Source organism: Leguminivora glycinivorella, chromosome 18 (assembly GCF_023078275.1).
Source record: "Leguminivora glycinivorella isolate SPB_JAAS2020 chromosome 18, LegGlyc_1.1, whole genome shotgun sequence".
In the NCBI taxonomy this organism is placed as follows: domain Eukaryota; kingdom Metazoa; phylum Arthropoda; class Insecta; order Lepidoptera; family Tortricidae; genus Leguminivora; species Leguminivora glycinivorella.
In genome coordinates this window covers 17,616,754-17,636,358 of record NC_062988.1, presented here as the reverse complement: position 1 = coordinate 17,636,358, position 19,605 = coordinate 17,616,754, and the positions used below count along the sequence as shown (strand labels likewise).

The following is a 19,605-nucleotide window of genomic DNA, read 5'->3' as shown; positions in this document are numbered from 1 at the left end:
TATTGACAGTTCCTGACTTTCCCAGCGAATTCAGTGCAGACTTATATGTTCTTAGAACCATTTGAATATTGTTTTTGACTGTATGCACTATTTCATATTATTATATTAATTACTTATTAATTTAGGATTTGACACATTCACATTGTTTTGAGGCCGGGTATCACAATATTTAATGTTAGTAACAAGGACTATAACAAATTAACTATATTAAGGATATTTAATTGTTTTTCACGATGATCTCAAATTGTTTAAATTTTGGTATATTTTACACCTTTTCGGTTCACCACTTTTTAATTATATTTTATTAAATTATCTACCTACTATATTTTACATTTTTATTTTTGACCCATACATTTTACCGCAGTTAATCTTTGAGCATTCGCTCAGATTTTATTGGCGTTGATTGTATGTAGGTACAGTACAGTCGTCACCAGATAGATATATGTATATCAAAGCAGACAAGTTGTTCAAAAATATGAATATAAGCACACTATTGCCTTGACATAAGAAGTAGAGATGCAACGGATAGTTGTTGGGCCGGATACCGGATACCGAATATTCGGCCTAACCAGCAAAATTTTACCTACCATAACTACAATTTAAGCAGGGAGCGAACATCGCTCGGAGTCCGTTTTAAGTGCAAACTTGTTTAATTATAATTAGTTCGTTCATGGCAAAATGTAAGTTTAAATATTTATTTTGAACTGTTTTTTTACATTTCATTTGTTCACCCCAAAATCATTTAATCAAAACTAACACATTCGGTATCCAGCCGGATAGTACGTCATTATCCGGCCGAATATTAAAATAAGGGCCGGATACCGGATAGTATCCAATATTCGGTGCATCTCTAATAAGAAGTTTTTAGATATTTGTGTGTTTGGATGCATAATAAATGTCTCTGATGGCGATTATACCTACTTATTGAGTTACCTGCTGTGAGATTGACTATTTCCACCAAAATAAAGCTGATGCTTAAGTCATCTCACAAGCGTTTAACCCTATTTTTTTACCTTTATAATACCTCGAACAACGTCAAAATAACCGCTAGCTACGCCTCCGCTTAACCTACCAAAGATTAGACTGGTGGTCACATTTTCAACGCTGAAGTTAAGCCAATACCGTACAAGTTACGCTTAAAGCACATTTTACTTTGAATTTGGACTGCCAGGTTTGATAGGCAGACGTTTGAGGTGTTTGTATATGCTTTAGCTCCTAATTATTACGTCCTAGTCCATAGTTCATTATTGCTTCTGTACATTTAACGCCATTTTATAATTTATAAGTTTTTTTATCTCTGTGACAAACGTCACTAGCTTCTTTAGTTAATGTAAATTAAGTAAGAATAAAGTATTAATATTGACCCTGTGGAGTTTGTAAATAATTGTAAACAATGGAATTCGTTTAGTTGTAGGGTAGATAATATTGGAGTGTTAAATGGTGTGAGTTTTTGTGACAGACTTGAGATTTTAGTTACACGGACGGTTTGCAACGCAATAAATGTATATTGTTAGTTGCGGACGCCTTTGCGAAGTCACTTCGTTCAGATCTCGATGCGTTCTCTCTGTCACTCGCTATGCGACTGCCGCACGAGGTGAAGGGAGATAGCAAATCTTTTCTCGCGACAGTGACTTTGCGAAGGCGTCGATTTCGGTCTGTCGAGCACGGTATGAACTAGTGATAAGATTCGTTTAACTATACGTTGTCCCAATACTGGACGTAGCATAGTCTAAAATTGACCCTATTTGTATAGTGAAAGATATTATTTTTGCTTAGGCTTGTACAAGTTTAAAAATTGAGTGAATTTAATTGCAAAGATAAATATTTTTGGTATGACACCGCAATGGATGTTTGTAAATTAAAATTAAGGGTCTTTTTTGTAGAAATTTTTTAACTGGGCACTACAAAACATAATCTGAAACCTCATAATAACAAGGGTGTTGAAAACACATTGAGCTTTTTACAATTATATTTCTACACGATATTTAGCGTTCCTAATTAAAATTGTAGTAAAAATGAATAGCGAACGCACCCTAATAGTATCCCAAATTTAGGCGCCATTTTGATCAAACTTGAATTCAAGATGGCGGCTCAAGCATTGTTAGCTTTTGGCGAATTAAATGACTAGTTTTTGTTTTTGATAGTGAATATGGAGATGAATGTTTATCGTATTGAGCGTACTGGGACCCACAAGTTTTCGAATTAACTCCGAAACGAGTTCCAAAGTTAAGATGACATGAAGGGTAAAATAATAAAGTAATAATAATAGTGTTTTTGTGTCTGTAACACTACAACAAATAAGATACTCTATATAACGTGGGATGGGAAATGGCCTTTGGGTAAGTACCAGTCATAAATCGGTCGATTAGACTGGTCCCACAGCGAGCTATCGGTTATAAAAACGAACAAAATACTCTCCCGTGCAAATAAAAGGATATTGATAGCTCACCGCTGGGCGAGTAACTATAAACATCGCCGTGTCTCTTTTATTTACGCGGGAGTGATTATCTTTTGTTCGTTTTTATAGTAGATAGCTCATAGCTTACTAGCTCGCGGTGGGACCAGTGCCTTAACTACCTATATTTGGTTGTTTTGCTGTGTTAGAGTGCAACATTACACAACGCAAAAAACACCGACAACAAGCCTATGTATCTACTAGTAGACGAATGGCTCGCAACAGAATACGAATAGGCTTATATGCATTTACACCAAAAGAGCATAAATAGCCATATTTCTGGAGTACCTAAACCAGGAGATGCGATCATAGGAACAAGGTAGTTTAAATTTAAAACTGTCTAGTTTCACCATATCAGTTAATGAGGGTTTACTAAATCGACATTTATATGATTGGTGGATTTTGAAGTTTGCTATCAGAAAGTCGTGACGCCTCACTAGCGCCACCTGGCGAAAATATATGATCCAGTAAATCCTCGTTATGACTTGAGGCAAGACTTGTTGGACTACAGTTTTTATTATTTCGGCATTCTATCATACTTGTTCGATGGTTGACTACAAGTAGTCAACATTTTAATTGTTATACGGTTTTTAATGTTGAAACATATTGGGCGACATCTGAAAGGCCATTTCCCATCCAAAATTAGAATAAGACGTTCGGGTTAGAAATCACAAACTAGCTTCAAAATATATTTCAAATATTAGGATCAGTGTCGCTTTTCACTTTATATAACAGGTAACACTGAGCTGTTCTTACTATACGTAAAATAGTGTTAATCACACTTTAAAATAAGTAATTAAAATTATTTATACAGATATAAATCGATATTTAAGTCCGAGAGGAGACCTTTCGCTCGGTTGTTTAGATGCAATAGATGTGAAGCTTCGACTGCCTTTTACCAGATGAAGTATATGTCAATATTTTCTATAAATTGTAAACGTTTATATGTAGTTATTTAGATAGGAGCGTTTCTTTTTTGCCATTTTTTTATTTTGATATTTTTTTGAATTTTAGGTCTTTTATACTCAGAATTACGAGCACTTTCTATCTCAATAGGAGACAAAAAGTGTCCCAGAATTGGTATACATTTTCTCATTTACCCATACACACATGGGAAATGGTAACAAAATAAGAAAAAATCGTATGGGACGATTTTTTTACTTGTCAGGATTGAAAAAGATTCTGAGTAGAAATAACATAAAATTTATCGAAAATATCACTTTAAAAAAAGTGGAAAAAAAAGAAATGCTCATAGCTTGAGATCCCATTTAGCTCACCGTTGGAAGATGGGAATAATGTTATATACTGTCATCGCTTCAACAGCTTAAAAGCCTTCAACTGTGGCTTTTAATGAATACTTTTGTGAAATTAATAAAAAAATATTAATAAACACATGCCTTGACTTTTATTACCACGATGAAATTATGAAATGATGGAAACGGTATGATCCATGACTTTTTCAGAACTTAAAATTATTCAGTACTTATTTGGTGTGATACTATACAGCACGACCACGGATGATTTTATTAATTCTGATGCGGTACAAATTCACGAAAAAAAATGTACTTTTTTGTACTGACGTTTAAAAAAAATGTACCCTTATGACTTTGGAGTTTTGACATAGGGCCTGTGGTCGTGCTAGGTAGGTACTCCCTGGCACGACCACACTATATTTAATGAGATTTTAAATTTCTGTTGCAGTACAAATTCACGAAAAAAAATGTACTTTTTTGTACTTACCTTTTCAAAAAAAATACCCTCATGGTTTCGGAGTTTTGACATGGGGTGTGGTCGTGCTAGATAGGTGGTACTTCCTGGCACGACCACACTATATTTAATGATTTTTTTAATTTCCGTAGTGGTACAAATTCACGAAAAAAATGTACTTTTCTGTACTTACCTTTTTATAAAAAGTACCCTCATGGTTTCGGAGTTTCGACATGGGTTGTGGTCGTGCTAGATAGGTACTCCCTGGCACAACCGCACTAAGTTTTTGAAGTAATTTACATAGTACAATTTCAAAACACTTGTTTAGTATTCATTTCACCATCAAATTAAACATAAATATAGTGTGGTCGTGCCAGGAAGTACCACCTATCTAGCACGACCACACCCCATGTCAAAACTCCGAAACCATGAGGGTATTTTTTTTTAAAAGGTAAGTACAAAAAAGTACATTTTTTTTCGTGAATTTGTACTGCAACAGAAATTTAAAATCTCATTAAATATAGTGTGGTCGTGCCAGGGAGTACCTACCTAGCACGACCCCGGGCCCTATGTCGAAACTCCAAAATCATAAGGGTACATTTTTTTTAAACGACAGTACAAAAAAGTACATTTTTTTTCGTGAATTTGTACCGCATCAGAATTAATAAAATCATCCGTGGTCGTGCTGTATAGTATCACACCTTATTTGTCAGAATTAGTGACAGTTATAAAGGCGCCGACACATTATAAAAACGCGCCGCGACGCAACATGTTAACACGTTGCATTCGCCGCCTTCTATTTGCTCATGTCGGGTTTTTACACGTCGCGAGAACTCGCATACGAGTTTATTTGCTAATTATTACATTGCGATATTTGATTGGTGTGTTGAATTCTATGTTGAATTTCCTCGAAAAGGCACTAAAAACGCATGCGGATTCGCACCCCGTGTAAGCGGCAACGGCAACCCACACTCAGTGGCGTTGCGCCGCGTGGCTTGGGGCGCGTGCTTACGCCTTACCTATACAAAATGAACTGAGACGTTTTTTAAATTAAACTCGGGCAGCGCGGCGCTGACGTCCGTTCCGCGTCTTAACGTGCGTCGCCTGAGTGTGGAGTCCCTAAATCAGCCTTAAGGTATACTGGTATAGTAATTAACCAACCAAAATAGGACCTCTGATCTGGTATTTTTCTTTACACTAGACGTTAAAAAACAGAATCTTTATTCATTATAAATATTTATTCATAATTATTACATTTGGGCATGCCGGCCTGATTACACTTGCAACTAAACACAACTAAAATAACTCAAGTGTAAACGAGGCATAAGTATACAATCATAATTTACAGTAAATCCGTTATTTCTATTGCTATCGTGTTATAGTGTATACTCGAGAGCAATCAAAAACGGTCACTTTGTATACTATAAGCATTTCTATTCAAAGTGTCCCACTTTGAATGCTCTTGAGTGTAGTCACTGCTCCACCTTTTAATGAAAACGACAGAATTAAAATAGAATCTGAATGAAAACGACACAAGCCCCTTTGAACGCTTATTTATAAAACGCCACTCACACGCCATGGTCACGGGCTCAAGCAAGCAAGCAAGCAAGCAAAAGTATACGAATTGGCGTTTAAAAATGCTAAGGCTGGTTTTAGTGTCACGCGGAGCGATCCGCACTGGACTAATAGGTGTTAACTTCAGGGTGGCTAGGAATGTTAATCGCTCACGAAACGAGCGTCTATCGCTTTCGTTTGGCGTCGGAGAAATGCCATTCGGCTACGGGGCCAGGGAGCGTCTAAGAGTGGACGACAACATCAACTTCATACAAATTGACAACATTTCATATTTTTGTCTACTACTTTTTATTGTTTGGTTTGAAAGAACTCAATATTTAAAGATACACGTATTTTTTTATTTTTCCCAAAAACTGTTATTTTAATGCGAAAATCCCTTTTTATTACTACTTCGAACAGAAAGAGAGTAAGTTACAAACGTCAAGACACAACCTTATGACGTCACATGTGTTGTTCACCTAAGAAAACGACAAAATCATTCCTAAAAAAAAGTTTTAACAGTCAGCTTAAACAGTCCGAGATGTCTGACTGTCAAGTGTCACCGTCAACAAAATATTGAATAACTACGAGCTATAGAATGTAGAAGTATAAGGAGAGAAATCTGTCAAAGTAGAACAGTCGAAAATTACGTGTCAAACTCTTATGTACCTGCAATTGCAGCGCCACCTGGTTTCATATCTGCACTTCTGAAACTTAAAGCTTTCGCTCCTTACCTCTAATCTCCATACTACTAGCGATGATAAGTGTCGCATTTAAACTCAAGTGCCATCCCAATCGGAAGATTTTTTTGGTTATAGTGGCAGCTCTGAATAATCTGACTCAACTATGTTACGTCACTTCCCCTTTAAACAATTTTTTACTAAAAATAAGGAGAAAGAAAAAATATTAAAAAATATATTTTTCTGATCTACAGGCGTATGGCGGTTTTCGATTTAGGGACATAGAAAATTTTGAAATGTTGTCAATTGAACACTATAACCAGCCTAACTGAACAGAGCGATCAACGCATTTATAAACAAATAACATATTTTTCTAACGTTGTTTAAAATGTTTTGTTTTCATATTGTTATACTTAGATAAAATCTGTTTCATACAATTTCATGGGAAAAAATCTATTGCTAAAATATTTGTTCAGTCAAATTTTAAAGAAACACTGAAAGATAACTCATAATGTTTCAAATCAATGACAGCTCACTTTTACATTACAAGGCTTTATACGCGTGTCTCGGGGCGCGCAACTTGCCACTTTAATTCAAAAAAATTATTTTTTTCACGCGACGGTGGGAACGCTGGCTAAGAATTATTTTCAGGGTCACTTTATCACAAATCTATTAATCTATCACGGACCACGGTGGAGCAGTAACTGTAGCCTTCTCACGAGTTTGACACTCGACATTTAGCTAATATACCAGTCGCTGCCGGAAAAATCTGAGTCGCGGTACCGAAAAATATCTGAACACGCACAACGCTTAAATGGGTTTTTAAACTGCGGGGCGCGCTCCCCCGACGCAGCAACATTATAAGGGCCGTGGGACAACTAATATTAAGTAAACAACTACTGGACCATCATTACAAATATTTATTTGAATACTCACGAATTTTAGGGCCCACGCACGCGGCCCGTGGGCAGCCACGAGAGCCTGGTGCGGATTAGAGAGTTTACACACCCATCACGTATGTTAATAGCGAACCCATACTAATATTATAAATGGGAAAGTGTGTGTGTCTGTTTGTTTGACCACGGCAAAACAGAGCGATGAATTTAGGTCATTTTATAAGTGGAGATAGTTGAAAGTATGGAGAACGACATAGGCAACTTTTTGTCTCTTCCTAACCCCCAATTTCGTAAAATGGGGGGGGGGGAAGTTTGTATGGTGCAATTTCCGAATTTAACGCGAGCGAAGCCGCGGGCAGAAGCTAGTATCGAACATGTCAGAGTCAAACGTGTGGCAAGACTACGAGAAGGGGTCAAACTGTGTAAAATTAAATGATATCGTTTATACAAATAAGAGCGCTTTATACAAACCTATATGTTACGTAACAGAACAGATCTCCCGTGTGTCGTGCCTGCCCGGACATTTTGAATTTATGAATTGTAACTAATCCATACTTCCATACTAATATTATAAATGGGAAAGTGTGAGTGGTCCATTTTTTTCAAAGTTTTTTGAAACATTTATGAATTGTAACTAATTTTTCGTAACATGGGTATTTTTTTTTTACGCGATTCGTAACATGGGTATTTTTTACGCGATTCATACTCAGAATCGCGAGGTCTTTTGATCCTGATAGGAGAAAAAAAGCCCCAAGATTTCCATACATTTTCAGACCTTCCATTCCGTTACCGCCATACAAAATGTATGAAAAAATTGTAACGGAATGGAAAAAAAAACTTGGGACAGTTTTTTTCTTCTAAAAGTTTCCAAATCTAAAAAAAGTGGGGTGGACAACTTTGAAAAAAAAATGGCCCGTGTGTTTGTTTGTCCGTCTTTCACGACAAAACGGAGCGACGAACTGACGTGTTTTTTTAAGTGGAGATAGTTGAAATAAGATTGAAAATAGAAAAAAGCCTTTGAAGTTAAAAGACAAGGCAAAACCAGTCCTGAACTTAGCCATACGAAAAAAAGACCAGCAATGTTCAAGGCTGGACTGGAATCGAATCAGCGTACAGATGTAGTGCAAAAAGGGTGTCCTTCGTATTTTTTTCCAAAACATCCGTTTTTGTCATGCTAGTTCAGTCAATGTCAGTACATCTTGTACTGAGACTGACTGAAATAGCATGACAAGTTCGTATGCAATTTTTTCGCACATCTGTACTCTGTATTTAAGACAGATTTATAAAAACGTTCGAACGGCTAAAACAGCCCTGTGAGTTAAACATGTAGGTATTTAAAGTCAGTTTAAGGCTTACTTTAGCTCGTAATCATTCAAATTGAATCTATTACGTTTTTTCTGGTTTCCTTAAACATGTAACAGTGGAATAAATAACCTTAAAACAAGACTATTTTTTGACAGAGTAAAATACTAAAGACGCGTAAAATGTTAAAAACTTTAGTTACACTTTTTTATCAAACGTTAGAACTTGATATCCTCATTGATATGAGCTTAGTTACAAAACAAAAGCTTCAAAATGTCCGGGCCTACCTTGAATGGAATAAATAGTTTATATTGTATTAGTACCGCCAGCGTTACCTCCTTACGTCTTCATTTGAGGTTGCGGTAGTACTGCATCAACCTGAAATCGAAAATTATCTGTTAAAATATATGCATATGGAAATTAAAATTGGATCTTAAGGTAGCATTCGGATCCCAGCAGTCGCGACCCGGCAGCCGCTGCCCAGCAGCCGCGACCGGGTCGCGCCGCACCGCTTTGTAGGGAGTTATATGCGATAGTTTCCGACGCAAGCGACCGAGCAGCGCTGCCGGGCCGCTGCTGGGATCCGAATGCTACCTTAAAGAGCCATCTGCTCACATTTTATAAGGGTAATGTAATACAAATTTTGAGAAAACATGCTGCCAGTGTCGCTCAGAATGCCATTTTGCATTGTTTTTGATCAGCTTGGATTTTTTAACGGGACAGAATTTGTTACGTTTTAAAGTAAAACACAGTGTCGCGTACCATAAGGACGAAAGTTGCTCGTACTTTTGTAAAAAGATACTAGTTAGAGCGTCCGTATGCTTAAGCGACAATGTGGTACAATTTGCTAGAAAACGGCACATTTATATGTAGACTGTATTTCTAGCATTTTTATATGTACTGTCAACCAATTGGAACCCTAGGCCACTATAGAACTACGTCATAGTGACGTTATAAATGAGATTGAAAAAATCTCTTACTGCTTGTCATTTTGACATGGTTGTAGAGTGGCCTAGGGTTCCAATTGGTTGACTTAACTTAAAAAGGTGTCGTAAACGGATACAAATTAGATATACTACTCGAGGCGACGATCTTCAGAAGTTTAAATACTGACTATTTGTCGTTATGTTTAAATTGTGAATTACGGGATTTACCAAATTTACCAAATTATATTAATCACTACACCTTATAAAACAAATATTAGGTACTGAAAAAGAGCAGAAGCGGTAAAAGCATTAGGTTTAAGCCTTAAGTGTTAGTCCTAAATAAATAAAATAATGCTTAGCCTAGATGAAAGCAGATGGTAAATGCGTGAGCGTGGTGAGATCTATGACCATTTAATACAGAAATAAGTACCTAATTTTAACAATCGTTTACTTTCAAATATGTATTTCATGATAATCTTTCAGAGGAAATTAAATTTAGTACTTTGATACTAAAAATTTGATATTAATTTAGATCAGCATTCCACTGAAGTCGTTTACGAACGTTGCCTACTTCTACTGTTGAATTTATTGGAAAAGCTAGGAAGTACATGTGTTGCCTGTTGTGTCTGATTTCAAGTCTGTTTCCACGTGTGGGTAAGTACCCAGCCGCACAAGTGTCTCGGCTACGCTTATCCATACTAATATTATAAATGGGAAAGTGTGTGTGTCTGTTTGTTTGTCCGTCTTTCACGGCATAGCGGAGCGACGAATCGACTTGATTTTTTAAGTGGAGATAGTTGAAGGGAGGAGAGTGACATAGGCTATTTTTTGTCTCCTTCTAACGCGAGCGAAGCGAAGCGTAGCTTACTCGTTTTAAATAAAACGATGTACCTAATATAGGTACGCCGATTCTAAATTGTGTCGCTTAGTTTCAAACTTGAGTAAATCCATTCTGATTTAAGGTTGAATATACATGAAATATAATATAACCTGAAAGATAATCAACCTTGCAGCAGCATGGATTTACCCAAGTTTGAAGTTAAGCGACACAATTCGGCATTTCAATTTGCATATACGATATTTAAATATAAAATGGAGTAACCCTCAAAAATTCTTTGACATTTTGACCACCGTCTTCATTAGCACCTCTAGCAGCGAAATTAAATTGAGTCTTCATTAGTTAAAACTCAACCCTGAATAAATGCTCAATGCTGAATCTAGTAGAACTTTTACGGAATTTTAACGAAAATCATCGATTATTTATAAGTAGCTTTCGTAAGCGACTCAGGTGGAATGCTTCTAAAACTTTTTTTTTATTCTTACCTGTGACGGCACTACATCCATCCATTTTGTTCAAAGAAGTTGGTTCTGCGCTGAAACAATCGCTTTCCTATAGATATCTAATCAAAAACGAATTTTTGAACATTTTTTATTGTAAGTTGGCCATAATTCTTTTTTAACAATGTTAGTAATATCGTTTTTAGATTTTTTCTTATTCTTTGCACAAAAGAGTGGATGGTGTATTCAATAATGAATGATATAACTTACATTAAAATATGGATACAAATGGATAACATCAATGGAAATAGGCATTTAGGCAAGTCTTGGGCATAATGAGAGAATATGTAGTTAGTTACTAATAGGTCAATTAATCTATGGCCAGAGCAGAAAAAGAACTATTATGATACACGGTGTAACATGAGGCAACCGAAAGATTTTAACTGCGCATTTCTGAGGGCAAAATAAAGATAAATTTTATATGACGTCAAGCAAATTTTGAAAAAAAAAAAAAGTATTTTTTTTGTTTTATTTTTTTTTGAATGTAGTTTCACATAAAAAGTGAATGTAAAACTGTCAAATAAAAATTAACATTTTTTTTTCAAAAAAAACTTTTTTACAAAGAGTTATGTTATTTTTTGACATCTATCAACGAGGATAGTTAGATTATGTCCGACAACGGCATCATCGCCATAAAAATAGCGTATTGTTCTGAGAAATAATAAGTAATTGTTATTTTTTTAAATGCTTATAACTCTGAAAGTAGGCGAAATCCAGAAAAGTTTATATGACATTTTACTCTTCTAATATGATGAGGAATACGCTGTTAAAATAATTCGGTTTCCTCATGTTACATCGTGTATAATGAACTCGATGAAAAGATGAGTAATGGTACACTTATAGTGCTCCCACGCTGGCTGTTCTGAGTATGACAGCCCAGTGTCGGAGTACCTTTAGAGCAAATAAAACAGGTCATCTTAACCCCAAAAGAAAGTTTCTTTAGAAAGTGACCCGTCTTTATCATACTCCATGTACAGTGTGCTGTGCGTAGCCAAATGGCACAAACGCTCACGAAACGAAACACTAGTATAGTAGATATCTATCTCTATCGCTCTTCTGTATTGACTACTTTTCGCGGCGTTTCGTTTTCGTTTTGCGTCCCAGAAATGCCATTCGGCTACGCCACCAGGAAACTACAGAGATAGCTGACACACCGTTTATAGAAACTTGCTTGCATAGAGCGATTAGTTATCTCTGCACCATATTGTATAATTCAGAAACTATTCGCTTAGCATTCCTGGATAACCCACAGGTGCTAAGCGAACAGTTTTGCTTATAAAGAAATGCTTTTTCAGAAAAAGATGAGAAATGCGTGCCCTTGAGTAGATATTCTAGCAAAAGCCGCAGAATGTCATGTCAATTGATATAAGGCAGTCGGTGCAAAACCTTTATCAAGAAGCATTAGTATACACCTAATGCTAGCAGTGGTTCCAAACCTTCTGACCAATTTCCAATGCACACGGTAACAAGTTTGATTTAGGCCAGAGGCTACAATGCTGTTTTAGGGTTCCGTACAAAAAAAACGCTTCGCTTCCGCTTTCTGTCCGTTTGTCTGTCCCTGTGTTGGTTTAGATGTCTATTTTTGCGATTTGCGGTTTTTTAGAGTGATTCAAGAGGAAGGTTTATGTATAATACCGTGCGAAGTCGGGGCGGGTCTATGGTGTTGCTTTTATGACATTAAAGAATTTATATTCAATTTTTGCTTTTAATATCAGTAGGTAGTAAACTGTTGACGACTTTTCGTTTGTCGCGACACTAGTAACATCCAGTGTCAGAGAGAGGTACTGATAAATCCACTACTTGACGCTAGATGTCGTCACCGAATATGAATATGCAGTATTTTGGTTACAAAACTTACAAGCATGTAAAGGGAGAGAATTGTGAGATGAGAGGTTAACAGTTAAAGATAACTCTGGGTTTAAGCCTCCGCCACACATGAGCGTTTTGAGAGCGTACCGCCAGCGCCGCGCCCCGCACACGCTACGCTCTCAAAACGCTCATGAGTGTGGCGGAGGCTTTAGTGTTTAACACAAGGCATACTGGCTAACTGGCTAAGTCTACGGCCTGGTATTTTTTTATTTTCCCTAAGTCAGGAACCACTGCGTCGAAGCAACACCGACTACAAGCGAAAGCCAAACCACTTACAGCTTGTCTTTGTCACTACGGTCCCCGAAAACCCGCGGGCTGTAGGGTTTGGAAGACTTCTCGTGCTTGGCTGACAACCAATAGAAACCAAGTTAAGGAAGCGAATTTTGGTGACGCCACTGTAAGACTACTAAATCCTGGTCCTGGGTTCGAATCCCAGTAAGGGAATTAATTTGTGTTATAAAAATATTTGTTCCTGAGTCATGGATGCGTTCTTTGTATATAAATATTTGTATATTATGTATATAGTTGTCTGAGTACACAACGCAAGCCTTCTTGAGCTTACCGTGGATCTCAGTCAATCTGTTTAAGGATGTCCTGATTAATAATATTCATTTATTCGCTAACAACCAAATTTTTTAAGCTTATTCGTATATTTAAGGCAGCCAAAAAATTGTGGTTCAACAATTGCATTGCGTTGAAAGAAACTTGACATAAGTTTTTAACATTCTGTGTGGGTAGTTTTTTACCCCACCAACGTAGTTGCAGATGACGTGCACGGGAGTCCATCATACACGTCTCTTTACGAGTTTTAACGAGATCTGGGCCTAGCCTGTTTTATCTAACTCAATCTTATTCAACTCTTACAGTGGCAACACCGTTTAAATTAGCTCTGCGAGGTTTCCCGCATTCTTATACCCACATTCACGTTCTACGTCTAGAATTTACTCTGGAATCACGTCACATTTACGATCTAGTTATTAATAGGTAGAACTCATTGAAACATAAAACAGTTTGTATTGTATTTTCGAACGCATATAAAACGATACGGAAAGAAAACCGATCAATACTTTGTCAAGGGTTCTTCACATTGAATAGTTTTCATGGATCATGAGTATGGGTATTTTCAGAATTTGGGACACCCCAATTAGCGAAAGTTGTTAATAAAAATTAACTCACTGTCAGTTTTGTGCCGATAATAAAATTAAGCATGAAATTTCAATAAAAATATTGTTATTGTGTTAATTACATAAACTTTCAGCGATAATCTACATTCAGAATGTGAAAAAAGCAAATTTCTAGACAGATTTTATGCTTAATTGTCGTCATGAAACTGACAGCGTGTTAATTTTTGTTAACAACTTTTGCTAATCGGTAGACCCAAATTCTTAAAATACTCGTATTCGTAAATGTGGCATGTACAGTTATTTTATATAAATAACGTAATATGCAAAATGTAATAAAAATGATTACTCACCACTGGTTATAACTCCTCCGAAAGAATTATTGAATTTAGGGGTTTCTTGTGAATGCTGAAATGTTAAACAACATAATTAATATACCTGTGGACAATTTTATGTGGATGCTTACGTTTTAATCAGTTGCGGGATTTAAATTTACTAATTACAATGTATTTAATGGTAGATTTTCTAAATTACTTAGATTGTAATATCAGTAACATACAAGATCGTATTAGAGCACATCATTGACATCACAATCTGTGCTACTGTAATAAAATTAGATAAATAAATCGACGGAGAAGTACCATGAACTCCTAATTAACATTTTGACGATTTTTAGATTTTTATGTGGTTACGCTCGAAATTTAATTTGGCATCATTACTGAAGAATCTACTGCAAAATTAGGTTTTCGTAGTTAGGAGTTCATGGTACTTCACCGTCGAAATACATTAAAACGAATAATACACCTGAAAACATTTAACTTTTTTTTTTGCATACCTAATGGATATGTACTTCTATTTGACTAATATAATAAGTCAATAAACATAATACACTAAAACAGTTTAATTTTGATCACGAAAATCCAAACTAATAACATTATAATTTGTTCAGTGTGATCTGCATAATCATAATCTACCTTACAAAGTATGGCTACACAGGAAAACTAACCTATTACTTTTAGTAAATAATTAATGACTAACGTAATAGAACGGAAACACATCTGTCTTGAGTCCTGAAATCAAAATAAATGGAAATAATCTGAAATGGAGCACCTTTTATATTGGCTCCTATTGTATGGCCAATGAATTCATTTGAAAAAAAAAGTGAAATAGTTTTGCAAAAAGTTAGTTGAAGTTAAAAGTTAAAATGTAAGAAAGTAAAGTGAGTCAATTTAAATTGCACATGGAATGGGGTAAAATTATATTTAGTTGATATTCCAAAGAAATGTGTAGAAAGATAAAGCAGTTACTAAATAGTTTTGTAAGACTTAGCTAAATAATATTTTTCCCCACGCCAACTGGTAAAGGCTCTCTTGAGTCTTGATACATCAAAAACGAATGATACAATAAAATTGCATTTTATCCAGAAGAGTGCAAAGTCATTTCATAGAAATTTTAACTTACAAGTTATTATTGACGTTAAAACGATGAGTTATAAATAAATAAATAAATAAATAAATATTATAGGACATTTTTTTACACAGATTGACTATAAATCAATTAGTTTAGTTATGAATCATAAATTTAAAAAAAAATAATGAATTTGATGTTTTTAATATTTTTTATCATGTGTGGTAAAAACTTTTGTGATTTGTTTGTTTTTTTTTTTTAATGAAATAGTCAGCAAACGAGCAGTCATCGCCACCCATGGCAACATCAGGGGAGTTCACTCATTCCTGTTTGCCAATGACGTGGTATAAAAAAAATGTTTAACTCGCTACGCTCGCGGTTCAATATTGGAATCTTTCGCTGTCCCTTGTGTCAATATTGCCACATGTATTTACAAGAACTTTGCCCCCTTGTAAAACAAATAACTATGTAATTTATGAAAACCAAGATATACTAACCTCCATTTCTCTCAAATTCCTCATAACCGTGTGAATGTCATCCTCCAGCGCATCCTCCTTCCGATGGTTCTCCTTCTTGCTAACCTTCTTATCACTCACTTTGTCTTTAGGCACTTCACACTTACTAGGTTCACTTTTGTTTTCCTCAATCACTTCAACGTCACTGCTGCTATCGTCTACAGCTACCACTGGCTCTTGCTGAACGTCTCCTAATGGATCTAAATCCGATATAATCACTATTTCTTTTTTCTTCTTGACTTCCGGTGGTCTTTTATCAGGCTTAGCGAAGGTTGGGGAATGGTGAACTGGGACTAAGGCGGGCCGGGGGATGTTGTTTTCTGAAATTCTCATATTTTCTATCTGCTTTTTAGCGATTTCTTCCTTAGTTAACGCTTTTTTAGGTACATCTTCTTTAGTAGTCGGACTAGGGGTTTCCTTTTTGTTGGAGAACGTGGTATCTATATGCAGAGGGGAGTCGACCCGCTTGTCTTTGACTATCGGTTTGTCTTTCAGTTTATGTTTGTCCTTTTTGGCCATTTCGTTCAGGACCGCCGGGGATTTGACTCTCAGAAGCGGTTCTTTCGTAGGTGGATTGGAAGGGACCGATTTCTTCTCTTTAGTAACGACCGGGGTGATAGTTATGCTGCCGATGCTGTTGGGGACAACATCCTCCTTCTTAGGTTCGGGGTCTTTTTTCTCCGGTTCGACAATCAAGTCTTTGCTTATGGAGAAGGAGTTGATGAGGTTTCCGAAGACAGACTTGGATTTGTCCTCGTCAGTCTTGTCGATGGGCTTGATGCTGGTGGTGACGGTGAGCGAGCTGGGGAACTGTATGGGCTCCGGCATGCTCGCCAGCGGCGTCACCGGTGCCGGAGCGGGCGCGGGCGCGGGAGCAGACGCGAGCGCGGGCGCGGATACTGAGGATGAGCGTTGTCGCTTCACGTCTGACACTTTCAGTTCTTTGCTAAGACTGAAAAAGAAAAAAAAAACAATACACCACCAGAAGAAACACTTTCTAAGGAGACTTAAGTTTCTACACTAATTGTTAAAAGTAGGTACTTAGTGTACTTACTCGGCCTGTCTCAACAATGTAGGCAACAAGGCAGGAAGAAGCAAAGACCAGGGAACAACAGTAGCGCTCGTTTGACCAGCAAGTTAGCCGCCGCATCTTGATCTCCCGCGAGTCGTTTAAGACGCGCGAGAAGAGAGCGACAGCGCGGACACAGGGGAACCTTTTAAGGAGACACTTCTCAACGTCTGACACTATTGGAAGTTTCTGCACTAATTGTTAGAAGTAGATACTTGGCCTGTCTCAGTAGTGTAGGCATCCTGAAAAAGTTACTAGGGAACAGAGGCAACGCCTGTCGCACTAACAAATTAGCGGCTGCCTGGTCGCCCGCTAATCGCTTGGGTCGGTCTATAGTAGAAAATGACAGCGCAGACACCAGGGGAAACACCTTTTATAAGGAAACACTTCTCAATGGGTCTTTCGTCTGACAGTTCTGACACTATTGGAAGTTTCTACACTATTGTCCCGGATTTGTAAGTTCACATTTTTGACACATTTGTTTTGAAGTATGTTGCGATGTGGCTAAGACGTATCGTTTGCCAAATCTAACGAATAATTTCGAATTGGTTGAATCGATTAGGCCCTATGTACAAGGAGGCGCTTAAACAAATATACTATCAAATATCTATCAACTTACTGAAATGTCATTTGAATTGAAATGACAGACTCTGCCACAGCATTAGTTTAAAAATAAAAATGAATGATAAATGACATAATAAGTAAATCCTGCGTGATAAATTAATATCGTAAAATACTCACTAACGAAGATCCGCAAAAATGTAACATGTGTTAGATTATGTTTAAAGTAAGCGAAATATTGTTTTTAAGTACTTGATTTTTTTAAATATGATTACAGGATTTTATTTAAAATTTCATTAGGTTGCGCGAGTTTACGTTTTGTGGACACTGTCATGTGTCAAAAAGAGGTTCTTACAGCTCTGGGACAATAATAGTTAGAAGTAGGTACTTACTCTGCCTGTCTCAACAGTGTAGGCATCCTGACGAAGCCACTAGGGAACAGAGGCAACGCTCGTCGCACCAGCAAGTTGGCCGCCGCATCTTGGTCTCCCGCGAGTCGTTTAAGTCGGGCGAGTAGGGAGCGACTGCGCTGACACCAGGGGAAACGTCGTTTGGGGAGACGCTTCTCGATCGGTCTGCCGTCTGATGCTATTTGGAGTTTTTTTCTGCAATTTTAAAGCGCAAATTTAACGTAAATGTCGCTGTACTCATTTAAACTAGAGCTTTAACATCTGAATTATCAGAAACATCTGCAATGCGTCGAATTAAACAGAGTTTTCTCCGTGCTCATATAACCAAGGTTCAAATCAAACAGGCATTTTCTGGGCGAGCTCACTCCATCGTAGGCCACGTCTTTGCCTTTGGCTAGTCTGTGGCCAAGAGTAAAGTTCATTCATAATAATAATAAAAAAATATATTTAAAAATTGCGATGAGGCTCTAACTCTTAATTCTGGAGCCATGTTCGGCTTGTGCTCAGTCGACCAAGTTAGGTACCAAGATTTTCACGTTCGAACTTATAAAAATATACTCTGTCAAACAAGTCTGTCAGTAAATAAGAACAAAGAAAACTGTATGCATCCTTTTCTTTAGGGTGCTAGAGAAAAGGATACCTATAGTTTTCTTTGACAGAGTATAAGAATAATATTTATTTGTGTAATATTTTGTAGTAAAGTAAAACTAACCTCTCTTCCATGACCCGATCACATTCGGCCTGATAACTGGCCATCATGGCGGGAGTTCTGTCTTCTATCAAGGCTTTTAGTCTGAAAATAAGATACATACATTAAATTCATAAATCATAAAACTCTTTGCGTTATCCCGGCATTTGCCACGGATCATGGGAGCCTGGGGTCCGCTTTGACAAATAATCCCAAGATTTCACGTAGGCACTAGTTTTACGAAAGAGACTGCCATCTGACCTTCCAACCCGAAGGGTAACTAGGCCTTATTGGAATTAGTCCGGTTTCCTCACGATGTTTTCCTTCACCTTCACATAATTTTGGGAAAACTCATTGGTACGAGCCGGGGTTCGAACCCGCCACCTCCGGATCGTAAGTCGCACGCTCTTACCACTAGGCCACCAGCGCTTTTAAATTCATAAATCTTACGTCCAAATCAAAGAGGATCGAGTATTATAGAGAGTTACCGTCGAAGTAAAATGTGTAATCACAGTGCATAGACTGCCATCTCTTGACATAGTCTTAAAACTTTTAAACCTCAGTTTTGACAATTTGGCCCATATTCTAAACTTGATATGTTTTAAAATGTCAAATATTAATATTAGCGCCATCTAGCTGAGCGTACCCCAAAGGTGTAATGCCATCTAGGCCACCGTACCTTTTTCTGTATGGTACTGAGGTACGTTTTTTTCTTAGACTTTATCTGTCTATACGGAGTTATATGTCTTTGGTCCAAATGCAAGGCTTATCTGTCCATTAGGACATTTTCAACTGCTCTTTGAGCAGTTAAAGACGCAAGAATTTCCATAGTAGTAATGATGAAATTAATAGAATTTACCTTTGTAATGTATCAACGATTTTCGCTTCCCGTTGTTCGGCAGTGAGCTTGCTAATATCTTCGTCGGCTTCATCAGAGTATTTCCGCTTGTTGTTATTGGTGGCAGTCGGTGTGGCAGTGGCTGTTGTTGTTTGAGCAATTGGAGAGGCAGGAACTTCTGTAGAACGACAAAAATTTTAGACAGGTCTTCTTCTTCGTCGAAACCTCATGAAGGTCGTGACCACCATAAGAAGCTGTACGTTGCAGTG

General features: G+C 37.1%; 1 protein-coding gene across 6 annotated transcripts in view; it reads right to left on the bottom strand.

The window, feature by feature from the left end:
- Positions 1 to 8,194: 8,194 nt before the first annotated feature.
- LOC125235943 (yemanuclein) overlaps positions 8,195 to 19,605 on the bottom strand; it is a 31,673-nt gene continuing 20,262 nt past the window's right edge. The window contains exons 10-17 of one of the 6 annotated variants that reach the window (XM_048142587.1): positions 19,358 to 19,514; positions 18,523 to 18,603; positions 17,793 to 18,005; positions 15,753 to 16,722; positions 14,202 to 14,256; positions 13,004 to 13,073; positions 10,844 to 10,893; positions 8,195 to 8,972 (exon numbers count right to left, since the gene is read on the bottom strand). In XM_048142587.1, the coding sequence (XP_047998544.1) occupies positions 8,968 to 8,972; positions 10,844 to 10,893; positions 13,004 to 13,073; positions 14,202 to 14,256; positions 15,753 to 16,722; positions 17,793 to 18,005; positions 18,523 to 18,603; positions 19,358 to 19,514 (1,601 nt within the window). In that variant the 3' untranslated portion in view covers positions 8,195 to 8,967. The remainder of the gene's footprint in view (positions 8,973 to 10,843; positions 10,894 to 13,003; positions 13,074 to 14,201; positions 14,257 to 15,752; positions 16,723 to 17,792; positions 18,006 to 18,522; positions 18,604 to 19,357; positions 19,515 to 19,605) is intronic. The other 5 variants (XM_048142588.1, XM_048142589.1, XM_048142591.1 and 2 more) reach the window with 5 other exon arrangements.